General features: G+C 40.1%; 1 protein-coding gene across 3 annotated transcripts in view; it reads right to left on the bottom strand.

Annotated features, from left to right (window-relative positions):
• Window positions 1–14,241, bottom strand: part of arhgef25b (Rho guanine nucleotide exchange factor (GEF) 25b) — a 32,983-nt gene that overhangs the window by 12,093 nt on the left and 6,649 nt on the right. The window contains exons 3-5 of one of the 3 annotated variants that reach the window (XM_046383900.1): window positions 12,428–12,536; window positions 1,036–1,361; window positions 825–929 (exon numbers count right to left, since the gene is read on the bottom strand). In XM_046383900.1, coding sequence (XP_046239856.1) covers window positions 825–929; window positions 1,036–1,311 — 381 coding nt within the window. In that variant the 5' untranslated portion in view covers window positions 1,312–1,361; window positions 12,428–12,536. Of the gene's footprint in view, window positions 1–824; window positions 930–1,035; window positions 1,362–9,617; window positions 10,006–12,427; window positions 12,537–14,241 lie in introns of those variants that run through there. The other 2 variants (XM_046383898.1, XM_046383899.1) reach the window with 2 other exon arrangements.

Below are 14,241 nucleotides of genomic sequence, written 5' to 3'. Positions count from 1 at the left end.
CAGATGTTGTTGAGAAAAGCTCACAGGATTGAATCCACTGCACACAGTCTTTCAAAAAGCACTGAATACATTGTTGGGTTACTAGGAAGTACTTTGTGTGTGGGCATGCAGTCAAAATATGCAGCAAAATGTGAAATTCTGTGCTATTCATTTGGCACAATTGGTGGAAGTCAAATGATGGGTGCCAGTAGAACTGAACAGGATGTGGAGTGACATGTGCGTGGTCATACTTCATAGTTTCAGTGTGAGTTACTTTGACATTTCAGGTTATGGGTTTCAATAATTTATGCATCATTTACACTCATGAGACCTCTATTACCTATGAGTCTGATAAAGAGAGGTTCCACTGAAATAATCAATAAATAACTGAGGAGAGTGAAGAATTTAGTCATGAGAGCACTTTGTATAGTCTGCATTATTCATGATCAACTTTTTCCTGGTCCTCAAAAAATGACTCTAAAATCAGTGCTTTGTTCATGTATATGTTGCACAATTAGCCTACTTTGTAGGCTTATTCTGCAATATATACACAGACCAATAAGCCTTCAGACCGGTGGTTAGGAGCCACTGTTATATGTGATATACAATATGTGGTAACCTGTAAAATGATTGCCACATGTTCAGTTAACATACATTAAACTTTTACTGAAATTGTTTGTTGTGTCTCTGAGTGTTTGATTCAATTATAGCAAGTCTAATTTTAAAGAGAGACTTCAGTGTCAGTGCTGGTATTAACAGAGACAACAGCTTCAACTACAACACAGTTTATCTGCTGAGAGACAGGCCTTTGAATAGAGCAGAACAGAAGAGAATAGAAACATTACTAGACTGTGTGTTTCTCTGCCTTGCAGGAGGTCAGATGAGGGGCCCTGACAGGATGGCTGCATAGGAGTAGGAACTGCTGGACTAAACACATCGTCTTTCTGCACCTGTACAACACAAACACAACAACCACAACAAACAACAATATAAAATGTTTTTATAAACGTAGGATATTTATGTATATGTAGCCTGCATGTGTGTCTTCAAGTCTACCGTGTCTCCAGAGGGGAGGATGGTGTAGCTGTCGTGTGGTTCCAGAGGCCTCGGCTGAGTTTCACTGTGGGAAAGGAGTGATGGCAGCTGCCTCCTGTCTGACCTGCACATCTGCTTCTCAACTTTTCCTGCTCCTCCTCTGGCATCAGAGCTCAGCTTGCGGACAGGATTGGTGAGCCATTTCTTGAGGGCACTGACAGGGTGCCGTGATCCTCCAGACGAGGAGTGTGAGCAGGGGCTGGAGCTGCCTGAGGCCTGGTGGGGCACAGAGCCCATTGATGGGGGGATACTGCCGTCACTGCCCGCCACAGAGTACGACTCTGCTGCTGAGAGAGACAAAAACAGGGAGAAGGATTAAAGAGGGGTTAAAGCAAGAAGCTAATTGTGGGGTATATCCTCTCAGGCCAGATGCTGCAGACAGATTTCTGCACAAAAATGTTCTCCAATTTCCTGTTTTAAGGCCTAACTGTAACTGTAGGAGCTGCAGCTACTGTGCACGATGGTCCTCAGCATAAAGGCAAAAACAGACTTGTTCTGATGAGGAAAACTCCTTATGAGAACTAATTTAAGTGGAAGTTATAAATCATAGCTTGAGCGCATACATTTGCTATGCAAAAGAAAACATATTAAAACCAAAACTGGTGGCACGAAACCAAAGTCCCACCATTTATCGTCCTGTTCAAAGCATATGCAGCACTTTTGCTAAGCTGAATTAAAAACAATGCTACGATATAGAGGTAGATGAAATAAATCAAAACTCAACTTGAAAGGTCTTCTTTTTGATGCACTGACCCAAACATTATTTGCTTTTGCAGAAGTGGACCTCACGCTCTGTAGATCAGCTGAGTGCACAAACACAGCAGAGCTCTGGACAGAATCTATTTATGAGAAGGTGAGTGAATCAGCAACTTCTCCACAATAAAATAAATACTGAAAATCAAAATGCCCAAACTGAAATCCTCTTATTTAAAGGAACAGCCAATGGAAAGACTTAATGTTTAAGAACAACAATAACAGAACAAACTCAGTAATCCAAGTTTAGCTTAATATTTGACACATGGTGAGTGGAACCTTAAACTAATGTGCACACAGCTGCCTCAAGATTCTACTAAGATTCTGTACTTTTTATGTGTTTTCATTATTTCATTTTTGATGCCTTATCTTGCAAATAGTATTTAAATGTAGCTCTTCACACTCGAGTTATTTTAAACGTTTTTAATAGTAAGTACTAAAAAATACTGATGTAAGATATTTCCATGTACGGTACCATAAATTAGCATATTTTATATGCTCATTATAAGACTTTGGAAATATTCCTAGTTAATTAAGTAACTGTAAAACATACTTGCAATTGATTGATTCTCTGTTGAATCATGAATATAAGTGCCTCGTTAAAATCTGCACTGACACTTGGTTAAATTGTTCCATTAAAAACCCGATACCTGCTGTGGTAACACAAATCCTCATTGACCTCAGCAACAACTGGGACTCTGGTTTAACTTAAGCACCGACTTTTAAAATATAATTTAGTTAATGCCTGAACCATTTAAAGGATTCAAAGTAGATTTTTTTTTCCAGTTCTCAGTGGATTATGTGACCTAAAATCTGTCATAACTGAACCCATCATGTCTGCACTGAACTGCTCTCATTCTTTCTGCAACTCAGGCTGGACCAACACTGGAGCTGACACCCTTTTACACCACAGCTGGATTTTGTTTCCAGCTTTGAGTCTCTTGACTATGGAAACTGGTACCTAATACTCAACCACACTGTTATAATCAAGCACCCTAACATTAACATTTCACTCTTCTGCTGATCGAAACAAAGTAGAATCTTTTAGGAGCCCCTTCTTGTCATTTTGGACTTTTCCCAGAAGCCTCTATTCCCTGTCAGCACATTTACGTAAGCTGTAATCATAATAACAAGCTTTCAAGAACCCAGTGGAAAACTGGGTCAGCCATTTGCCAAAAGTGCCTGATACTGCCATTAAACAAGACACCATATTGACAGTAAAATAATAAACGCGTTCGTTCTCAGTTCACAAAGTCTTCAGTAAACGGGAAAATATTAAACCATTGTTCATGACATTTTGGATGATTTATTCAAAGATGTATTATATATTTATCATGTTCATATGATTGTACCTTGAGCTGACGGTCAGACAAAAGTTCAGTCTTGTACAAAACAATCTAGCCATTTAAAGTAGGCTGAAATCAAATGAGACTGTAATCAAGCAAACTCATTGCCTGCCTCTTCACTTATGCAGAAAACTCATTTATGTAATGGCTTGATTTGGAGTGAGGGGAGGAGCACAGGGAAGTGCGTGTGTGTGCATGAATGCTTGTGTGTAAGCAAGACAGTGTAAGAGTCTTTGTGTACTGAGTGTGTGTGTGTGTGTGTGTGTGTGTGTCTGTTGGTTCTTGGGGGGGTTGAACCAGTGAAGTGTTGTGAAAGTTTGCTTATCTTCAAGATGAGAGGGAGAAGGACAGAAAGAAGAAGAAGTAGCAACTACGAGATGAGGGGGATGATAAGAGGCATCCCCAAGCCTGATGAGATATAATCGGTCCAGTGGGTTCTGGCTGTCCCAGCAGTTGGTCATGCCCAGAAAACAATGGAGCAGCAGCTCAGCTGTGAGCTGCTTCTGGATGTCTGAGTTCTAAAGGTGAGCCCAACCATCCTCTGGTCTGATGAAGCCAACAGAACCACATTATCTGCATTATGGACAGGTATTGTCACTAACACCCACACACCACTGAGGAGGCTTGACAGTCCAACAACATCTCTATACTTAACCATGAAATGTGAAATGACTAAACCAAGAAATACTTTCTGACCAAATCCTCAGCTATGTGGCCCAAATAGAGGAAATGCGAGATGAAATGGAGAGAGGAAATGCAACAGAATCAGCTGGTGCACACATCTACAGATGACCACATACACACACACATACTGTTATTACCCTGAGCAGAGACAGCCATCTGGTCTCTTTGTTTTTTATCCATCAAGGTCAGTTCATACAGGACCACTAACAACCACCTTACCATCTGTTGAAATGATACAACAAGTGCACCTTAATGCAGGTTTTTCTACAAATACATGCAACATTTTCTGTGAACTGACCCTTAATGGTGCAAAACAGCCATTATGACATCCAAACTACCACTGAGCTGAGTGACTCAGATTGTGAAGTTTGTTTGAAATGCTTATGTAATATATCATTTTCACACAGAGCAACAGCTGGACCACCATCCAGGGCTACAGGGAGTGTCAGCAGTGCCTGCAAGGACGCACGCTGTGAATGCATCCTCACACACAGGCATTTTGGACATCCAGATTATATCAAAAATTTTCATCTTGTGTAAACCTGGTGTCCATGAAAATAGGTCCAAAAATAACATAATAAAACAGGGAATGTTCGCTTTCAAGTTATGTGCTGCACGTCTACTGCATGCATATTGACGGATAGGTTAAAGTCAGGTGGGGTCTGATTCTCTCTGCAATGCTGTTATCTCAGACAACAGAACTACCCAGATAAAAGAGATGGTAGTAAATAGGACAAAAACAGTCGCAGAGTCAGTCTCCCTCATGGTAATCCTGTCTGTTGCATTTAGGCTCTGGAAGCTCAAACACCACCATCAAACTGTACTACACTGGGGCTGAAGAGACAAACAGCAGAAACTAATATTTTGCTGAAACTGAGGAGATTATGTAGTTTTTCGAGTATTACTAAAGTCACTTATTTTCCTTTTAATTTTCTAAGTCACTTAAGTTTCTCATCCTTTTTATTTTGTAAATTCCTACTTTTGCACTTGAAAGAAATAAACTTCATCACAGTTTATTTTTACAATTTTCCGGCAAATAAAAACGCTGCCAATGTGCAAGAATTCCCGTCTGACGCACCTCTGATGCACATGCAGGATGAAAATGTGGGTGCGGAGTGATATATCAAAACCTGTCAAAAACAATGTCCAGAAAAGTTCCTCTTTCTAAAAAGTGGCAGTTTGTTCGTATGCAGACAATATGATCTGATGTGATATGATGACCAGTTAGGATCAAGCAAGGTATATTTACAGCTACAGTCTAATATTCTTCTACAAAAGTCAACCCGCTTTTTTAATTTCAAGTGTATAAGGCATTCAACAAAATCCAATGTTTAATCATTAATCATGCAACTCATATTGCACGAGCAGCAGGCTGCGATGGGAGAGAGACTGTCTCCTCCATGATCTATTTTACATCACAGAAGTCTCTTTCTCGCTCTCTTGCTCTGTCTCTTGAAGCAGATGGTCAGGAGACAGTTAACTACATCTTCCCCCACTAAATCCCTTAAATGGTCATGGTCAGCAACAGCAGGAATTATTGAGATGCTGCTGGAACGCTGCTTCAAACATTATCATGACACTTCACTAAGCGTAAGCATGACTAAAACATTACGTGAAGTGTCAGGCCTTTATTCGCCTGTGTATGGGAGCTGATTACTTTTGGTGCTCCTTATTCTGTTGGTGCAGATGGATGAAATCATCATTAACAGGAATTATTGGATAAAAATAGTCTGCTTCACTTCCTGTAGGAAAACTGCCACCAATATTACCAAATCAATCAAAACTACAAAGCAGATACTTTCATGTCATAGCTATCCACTCACTACAAAGCAAGCTTCATGTACAGATTATTAATCCAGGAGAGACACACGCACACACATCTTCTTTGCTCCACATTAAACTAATGAGTGGTTGAGAGAGGACCTTTAACGTGAAGGTATGAGATGTTATCTTACAACTGCAGTGAGTCTGATAAACTTCAGGAAAAGAGTTGACCACCTGTAAACATGCAGAATGAAGTTCAAGGTCAAACCAGGATCTGATCTCAAGCGTTCATCTTTCTCACTTGATACATTTAAATGTAGCTGCGAGAAGCTTTTACTGCACTGCCTTGAAAAGAAAAAAACAAACGGCAACCCAGACTTTCATGTAAAATACTTTAAAATACTACTGCTTTTAAGTTTTTGCTACTTCTAACTGCCTGCTGACACCCTGACATCCACTGAGATGCACTAGGCATTCAAACACACATGTTTTCATCTATATTGCCATGTGTGCAGACATCTCATAAGGTCATGCCTGTGGTTTGTTCCATCTTTTTGCTCTTTGCACTTCGCATCTGTGTCTTGAGGCATTTTTATAACATTTGTGCTAGTAAGCTATGACAAGAATGATTATGATTAACTTCCCTTCACATCACATTCGATTACATCCTGCATGCTGACAACTGACCCAGATGCAGTTTTTACACTGTAGCAGGACATCTCCTAACGCCACCACTTCCTTTTTCCCACAGTACAGCAGGCAGCTGATGTGGGCTCTCACTCGTACATTGTGGTCACCCCTCGTAGTTTTTGTTTTCTGCTCAAAAACACTCTCAATCTACTCCATCTTCACTTAATGGAGGTCTGGCAAGTCTGGCAAGTCGCAATCAGACTTTATTGTCATTGCACAAAAAGAGTACAACAAATTTTGCAGTACTTTCCTTAAAAACAACACATGCAAACATCATAACTGACAGCTGCTTGTGACTGGGTCAGACCGGTGTATGAGCGGGAACTCGATCCCTCTATCTTTGGAGTCATGGGCTCCAACTGTGCAACATAACAGCACTCGTATCTGGGATATTTTAGTAGGAAGTAGTAGGAAGGAGACGTATTGTCCATCTTGATATATGTCAGTGGTTTTAATCTACCAGTATATTTCCTGTTTGATATTTTTAATGCATTATGTAAAACACTTGGATGACCTCAGCTCTACAAATACACTTGCCTTGAAGAAGTGTTAGTCATCATGTTTACTTCTTTCTTCATATACTGGCAGTGATGTCCTAACACACATTGCTGGGCTAATGGACTGTTAGTCATGGCACTGTCTGAGCCAGAGAGATGTAAATGTAATGACACAGTGAGATTGTTGGCAGTATTAGATTTCCAAGCAAGTTGCCCAAACATACTTTATCTGGGGGTGTTTCTCTCTATTTATAAATAGCTGCTGGACATTGTGATAAATGAAATGAAACACTCAGTGAGTTATGAGTTATAAGAAGGAAGTCTTCAGGGGAGGTAGAGGAAGATCGGACAGCTACAAAAACAGAAGAGAAGGCCCCAAGGAACACAAGAACACTTGAAAATGAAGAAAAAGGCTCTCTGGCAAAGACTTTCCTGCAATTACAGACTAGAAAGACACAAATGAAGAGACAAACAAATGAAAAAAGAGAGCTGGTGCTATCGTCACTTTCTATAAACACAAAGCAAACTCATTAACAGACTGACTGACTGACTGACAAATAAAGGTATTTTTAGAGTCAGAGGGGAAGAGAACATCTTGTATAACTACAATGTAGACATCATATCACACAGGCAGTGTGTATCCCAAAGGAAAGTGTCAGAGATGTTCTATTAAGGTTTGCGAACAAAGGTGAGAAAGCAAGACATCTCAGCACAAGGCTGTTTTCGTTTATATGTTTCACACATTTATTTGCAGGGCCTGTCAGAGCAGTGCAGCTCAGAGAAGAGCTGTTCTGTAATCACTCCCTGTGCAACTGGAACAGCAGAGGATTTAGGGGTCGGAGCAGTAATGGGACATGTTGGTGTGTCTATTTATGTGCATGTGTGTGTGTGTACAGCTGCCTTTGCTCTAAAGCAAGGTCACAGTATTGTAGGGGTACAGATTAAGAAAATCACTTGCGGTTTTTACATGCTGCCACACACGTCTATACAGAACAGCAGTCAGAAATGCATCTGATATGAAAACAGTACCTACTGAAGCGCACACAGGAACAAAAACAGAAAAGGAAAGTTTGTGTTGCATAAATGCTTAGCTTTATGTGTTTGCTCACTGCCACATATGAAGCCCCAAAACAGGCTAAGTGTCCTGCGAAATGAAAAGACAGACTGGTCAGAAATTTAACTGAATACAGCAATAAATATTATTAATAATGATTAAAATCCATCCATCCATCCAACTTCTATAATGTTTCTCAGTGTAGGGTCACGGGGGGGCAAAGGGCAAGAGGCGGGGTACACCCTGGACTGGTCGCCAGTCAATCGCAGGGCCAGGCCAAAAAGACAGACAATCACACACACTCACACCTAGGGGCAATATCGAGTAGCCAGCTAACCTAAAGTGCATGCTTTTGGGACTGTGGGAGGAAGCAGGAGTACCTGGAGAAAACCCATGCAGACCCAGGGAAACCCTCTTACTGTGAGGTGACAGTACTAACCATCACTCCACTGTGCCTCTCTAATAATTAAAATTAAAACGTTTTACTTTTCCTTCAATCTCAAGTCAGTTAGTCATAAAAGAAAAGGAAAAAAATATTTGCTTTGCAACCAATCAATGGTAAGAGTCGTTACAACATTTTAGCAGGCAGGCCTTATGCTTACGATGTTAACTAGCAAGCAATTCTTGAATTCTTGAAAGCTCGAGTCCATAGACTGCCATAGATAGATAGATAGATAGATACTTTATTGTTCCCAAGGGAAATTCAGTAAATAATAATCATAATGTCACACAAACTAAACTCAAAACTATTAAGTCAACTATTAGTCGAGCTAAGAGGTGTGTAGTATTGACACAAGAGCTGGACTGTAAGCAAAATTTTTTTTTTTTAGCAAACAATGAGCGTAATGTGTGTATATATATATATATATATATATATATATATATATATATATATATATATATACATATAATACTTTGCATTAATGCATAGCTTAAATGCAAAGTAATATTTAAGATTATTATATCATCCTATGCTTAGAGAAAGGTTCTTGAAAAAGTCCAGCTGAACACCACTTACCTCAGCCTCTCTTTGCATGTAGGAGAACATAGTGTGGCTGCTGAAAATGTGAACGGCCCTCTCTAGAGCCAGTGTTTGCTTTGTCTCTTCTGAGCTACTGTAGACACATGGTGGTGATGACAGGATCACTGAATATAAAAGTTCAATCTATGGAAAAGTAAACACAATGCTTCTTTTTTTCAGATGATTATACACTGATGAAAATATAACTATGAATATTAGATTCCACTTCTGTGAAAAAATCCCCCTAAATCACACATACTGAACCTTTAAATAGCCTGATCTCCAAATCTTGATTCATTTTATTTATTCTGTAATAATACTGTAGAAGTGAAGAACTGCTTTTAATGTCACACGTTCTCTTGAATTATGCTGTGGACATAATGGACAAACAGTTGGAAAATTTTATCAGCATCACCCTCTCAGTATTACAGTCACACAGAGGAAGACTGGGGAGTGAAAGGAAGAAAAACATAATGAAATTAATTAAGTGTTGCACAATAATAATAAAAAAAAAACATAAAAAAGGTAATTTGATTTTAATATGATTTAAAGAATCTCCCTTTGGCTTTGCTGAGAAAGTAACAAACAAACATCAATGCATATCTTATCATTACTAAACATAACAGATAAACCCCTTTGGGAATTTAAAGAAGTAACCTAACAAACTATCAGTAAAAACATAACTCCACAGCCAGTGAACAACCACAGTAAAAGTCCTCAGAGCATCTACGTACCTCTAACTCGAATAAAGCAGCAGCCACATTTGCTGAGCAGTTTTCTGAACAGGTGCTGACACCCACAACCTCGTTGGTGGTGACCTCCTCTCATGATGATCCACTCCTGCTGCTAGACTCAAGACTATCAGAGGCAGGCATCATGCTGGACGGGCACATACATAAGCACATGGGCACACACTATTCCTGAGGTAATACCCTGAGGAGATGGGAGGAAAAGTGTACAAGGAGCTCCACAGTCATAGTCCAAATCTGAGTAGAAACCCCTAGGGATGGGAAAAATGCTGCTCCTATCCCATGATTTGAAGGACAACAGCAGCAAACCCTGAGAGGCAGCGCTCTCCTGCACTCTCTAGCCTCTCTGTGTGGTTAGATAGTGGGAAAGGGCTATGAGAGGGAACAAAAGTAAGTGAGCGACAGAGGGGTAGGAAGGGGAGGGGCTGTGATGAGGGAGGAAGTGGTAACTAACACGCTGCACTGCTGTGCTGGCGTCTGTTCCCCCCGTCCCGCCTCCTCTCGTTTCTCTCCCCTCCCCTTCTGCTCCCTCTCCCCTCTCTCATCACACCTCCCTCGTCAGCTTTTCTTCTCACCGTTTGACTGTGGGACCTTTGGTACTGTCATTGAATGAGCAATTATGGCACTGCCCTGTGGATTTCAATGTCTGTCACTTAGTTGGTCCACACTTTGGTTCAGACTGAAATATCTCAACCTCTATAAGATGGACTGGCATAAACATTTGTCCCTCCCTGACTTTTCCTTTAGTGCCACAATGAGTGTGACATCTTTAGTTTAGAGTGAAATGTCTCAACATCTATTGGAAAAATCGCCATTGAATTTGGTAAAGGCACACATGCCCCCGAAACTAATCATATTTCCATCAACCTCAGCTGTGTCATTGTGTTCAGTGCTAAACAGAAAATGTCAGGAGTGTGCGCACCATGAGCTTCTCGCTGTGAAGCTGGCAGTAACTCTGTATGTGAGAGATTCACATTCGCATTTGATTGAGGCAGAAGACAATGAAATAAAAATTGAAATAAACCCTTGATGCATTGGATGTAAAAATATTCTAGGTCTTCATGCTCCCCCACTTCTTCTCTGCCACAGTATTGTCCCAACATTTTCACATCTAATGCTAAGAATTAAGGGCTTATTTCAATGAAACCAGAGTTGTTGGTTTTTGGAACAGTGGAAAGACAAGTCAAAGTGGTTTTGATGAGTTTCGTGTTGTTTCTGTCAGGTATGAATGACTGTAAATTGTGTGTAAGTTTAATTGAGTCTGGTGGATTTTGAATGTGTGATACTGCAGCTGTTTCTGGTTAAACCAAAGAGATTTTACGCTTTAATACAAAGGTCTATCTCTGCAGGGATCCTTTCCATTATGTTGTCAGACAACTAAAATAACAACCTAAGCTTGTCAAGCGCCAAAACAAGCACTCTTAGAGGACATATTTCAACGGTCAAAGTTTCCCAGAAAGATTACAAGGCATTTAACATTTAGCATCCATTAGTCATTTACACACCAAAATCAGTAACCATCAGGCCCAGGTTTCACAATACCAAAATTTTCCTTTCAGTACCAACACTGATCCTGGACTGGTCTTTATTCACTGTTATTCACTGTTTGAATAATTATAGAGCAAAAGCAGCATGTGTATATGTTCAGTATGCCTTCAGTAGCCAGCACAGCACAGAAGTGCTAGTAAATGATTGAATGATTAAAAAGAAGCATATTTCTCCTTTCAACCTCTCTGGCTAAATGAGCTGTTACATGTGCCCCAGGCATAGCATTTAACTATGACTAGCTAAAAATAAAAAAATTGCACAAGAATCAATCACTGTCAGTTGGCTGATGCTACTCTATGCCTGTCCAGTCTGTATTTAACAGGCCAACTATGAATCAGTTCTGATCAACAAAGACGATCTATGTTTTGTACAATTTATATGGAGACTCCTTCTCTAAGCAGTAAGGCAGGTGCTCATTTGTCACCACAAGGCACCAAAGTATTTTCTTGTGATGTGGAAAAACCAACATGTGGAAACATCCGACATACATCAAACTGAGCTGACAGGAGAGAGGCAGAACCATTTAATCTCAAAGCCAAGATTAAGCATTCATGACTAGATGATCTTTGGAGCACAGCTGTCCAGGCTCGTGACAGCCGGTAGTGTGATTCAGGGAGATTTGTACATACACTACAATATGAACCCAAGCACAGACAAAGTCAGTGATGAAGAAAAAAGCAGGAAGAGAAGAATCTGTCTCTCATGCAGCTGCTGTCTCTATGCGACACACACACACGTTATACAGTTCCACGCACACATGCAGACAAATGAGTACACATTCACGTCACAGGTCGACCAGCACAACCCTGAACTCTCAATCCACTGAGGACAGATTACAGCTATAAAAATATCAAAATGCGCTTGCTCTCTTGGCCATTGAGTTAAGCTTTTAAAAACTCTGCAAACATGATGATCCCTGTGAGCTGAAAAGCACTGATCTCCCCACAATGCAGGATTACTGTATGTGTACACATGTGCATTTGAGTGTGCCCACGCTTAATTAGCCAGTCTTTAATCATCAGGATAAGGTAATGTGTGCTTTTTACATTTGCTTTATAAATTTTAAATCTTAAGTTTATCAATGAGGTTTTGTGTGGAAAATGAAACACTTTCGGTCAAATCTCAAATGTGGAAGCTTCTCTTCCTTTCTGTCGCACAGCTCCCCACTACCGGTGACATACTAAGAGGCGCCCACAGCAGTGAACTGTGTATGAGTACGAGTATGGCAGAAAAACCCCCTGTGTTACCTTTCCATCCTGCAACCGCACTGGACTTCCTGGCCCACTTGAACCGCCTCAGTGCAAGCTCCTGATTGCTTTCATTTGACAAAAGCTTGTCCAGGTTGGTGTCTGAAATCTTACACAAGAGACAGACATGATACAGAGTGAGTGAAATTAAGTTAAAACATGAATTAAAAACGTCTTCCCCTCGTTATAAAAAAAGCCTGTATTTGTGGCTGTATTTGTATTTTAATACACGTGTGACAAATTTAGGAGTGGATAGGACCTAACAGAACAGATGAAGTGGGTGAGCTAATTATACACTTTTCCACTGTTTTTCACCTCTCTCCTTCCAACCCTCTTCTGTCCTATTTTTTGCCTCAGCTTAAGAGGTTTCTTATCTTATCTGAGGAATTTCTCTGAGAGGGCTATCCTAGGCTCAAGACTTCTGATGCTGCCTGAAGAGTAAGCTTTATCTTAAGGTGACTTCCAATCTATAAAACACCCAAAGAGCACAAAACGGTGATTAATTTTTAAATTATTATTATTATTGGTTGCTGCCACACAAGAAGGCAAGATGATTGAAAATTGTGTCCAAGAAAGAGGAGCAGCACTTTGTCAGCACATGCATTAAGTGACTACAAGTCTCTCGTGACACATCACTAGTTATACATAAATTAAACTAACCTCAAAATCCTCAAAACCTCGACAAATTAATATAACAATCAGCTTGTCGGAAGAGCAGGAGCAATGTGTTTGTGATTCATGTCCTACGAATAAAGAACAAAATCATTCATTTCAGTTTTACATGGAAGAATCTAAATTTTTTATTACATAAAAAGTCTACACTTTATTAAACTGCATAGAGGGAAATGCTGACTAAAACTAGTTAAAGACTACAAATAAAAGCAGAGGTTTCAGCTTGCATACAACATTCTTTCTTTCTGGTGTGGACTTCTTGTTTTCTGTCATCAAATTTAGGCCTCACTCCATTGCATTTCACAGAACTATAGCTTTGGCATACATGTGTATAATGATGAAGAGCACAGTGAATTGATAAATGCAAGCTTTAGATTTGTTATTTCCACCACCTCTCTTGGACAATGTTTGCCTGTCGGACCAAAGACACTCACTTTATCAACCCTGCATCCCAGACGCTGTTCAGTCCTCTCTTGCACTTTCGTCAAAGTCTTCATTTTGCATCCCTTGCTCTTCTGTTCCCCTTGAATTTGTCCTAACGAGATGTTCCTTTTTAAATGTCTGATCCTTTGGTTTTTTTATTTATTTAAAGAAAATGGAAAAAACAAAAAAATTGTTGAAAGGCTTCAGAAAAAGAACCCAGGCAGCCTGCCTGATGTCCAACAGAAGGACAAAAGTAGACAATCTATGCTTTGCACCAGGTCTTTCTTCACCTGCGGGCAGATGAAGACAGCTGTTCAACTGCAGTGGGATCCATCCTCAGGCCCCTCTGGACAAGAGGAGGTCAATCTGTCCAGACAGGTCCAGCCACGTCCCACAGGACCCACAGGCTAATTTCAGTTGGTGACCATTCCCAGAGCAAGACTTTAAACTCACTCAAAATAGGTTCAGAAAAACTGAGGAGCTTAGTTTTTACAACCGAGCAGACCAGATGATACTGCTTTAATGATTTCTTTTAGTAGTCTTGTTTCATTCACTTTTACTCCAGTTTCTGTACTCAACAAAAACTGCAGGGAAGCCAAAAATGTCATTAAATCCTCTTAGAGTTGACTTTACAGAACATGTGCATGAGCATTTCAGATTTAAGTCATGTTGATGCATTTTGTGATTTCTGGATTATTTAAGACGTAGATATAACAGCT

The sequence above is a fragment of the Scatophagus argus genome, chromosome 3 (genome assembly GCF_020382885.2).
Source record: "Scatophagus argus isolate fScaArg1 chromosome 3, fScaArg1.pri, whole genome shotgun sequence".
Taxonomy (NCBI): domain Eukaryota; kingdom Metazoa; phylum Chordata; class Actinopteri; family Scatophagidae; genus Scatophagus; species Scatophagus argus.
Note: the sequence above shows the minus strand (reverse complement) of the source record. Positions and strands in the feature narration are given on the sequence as shown.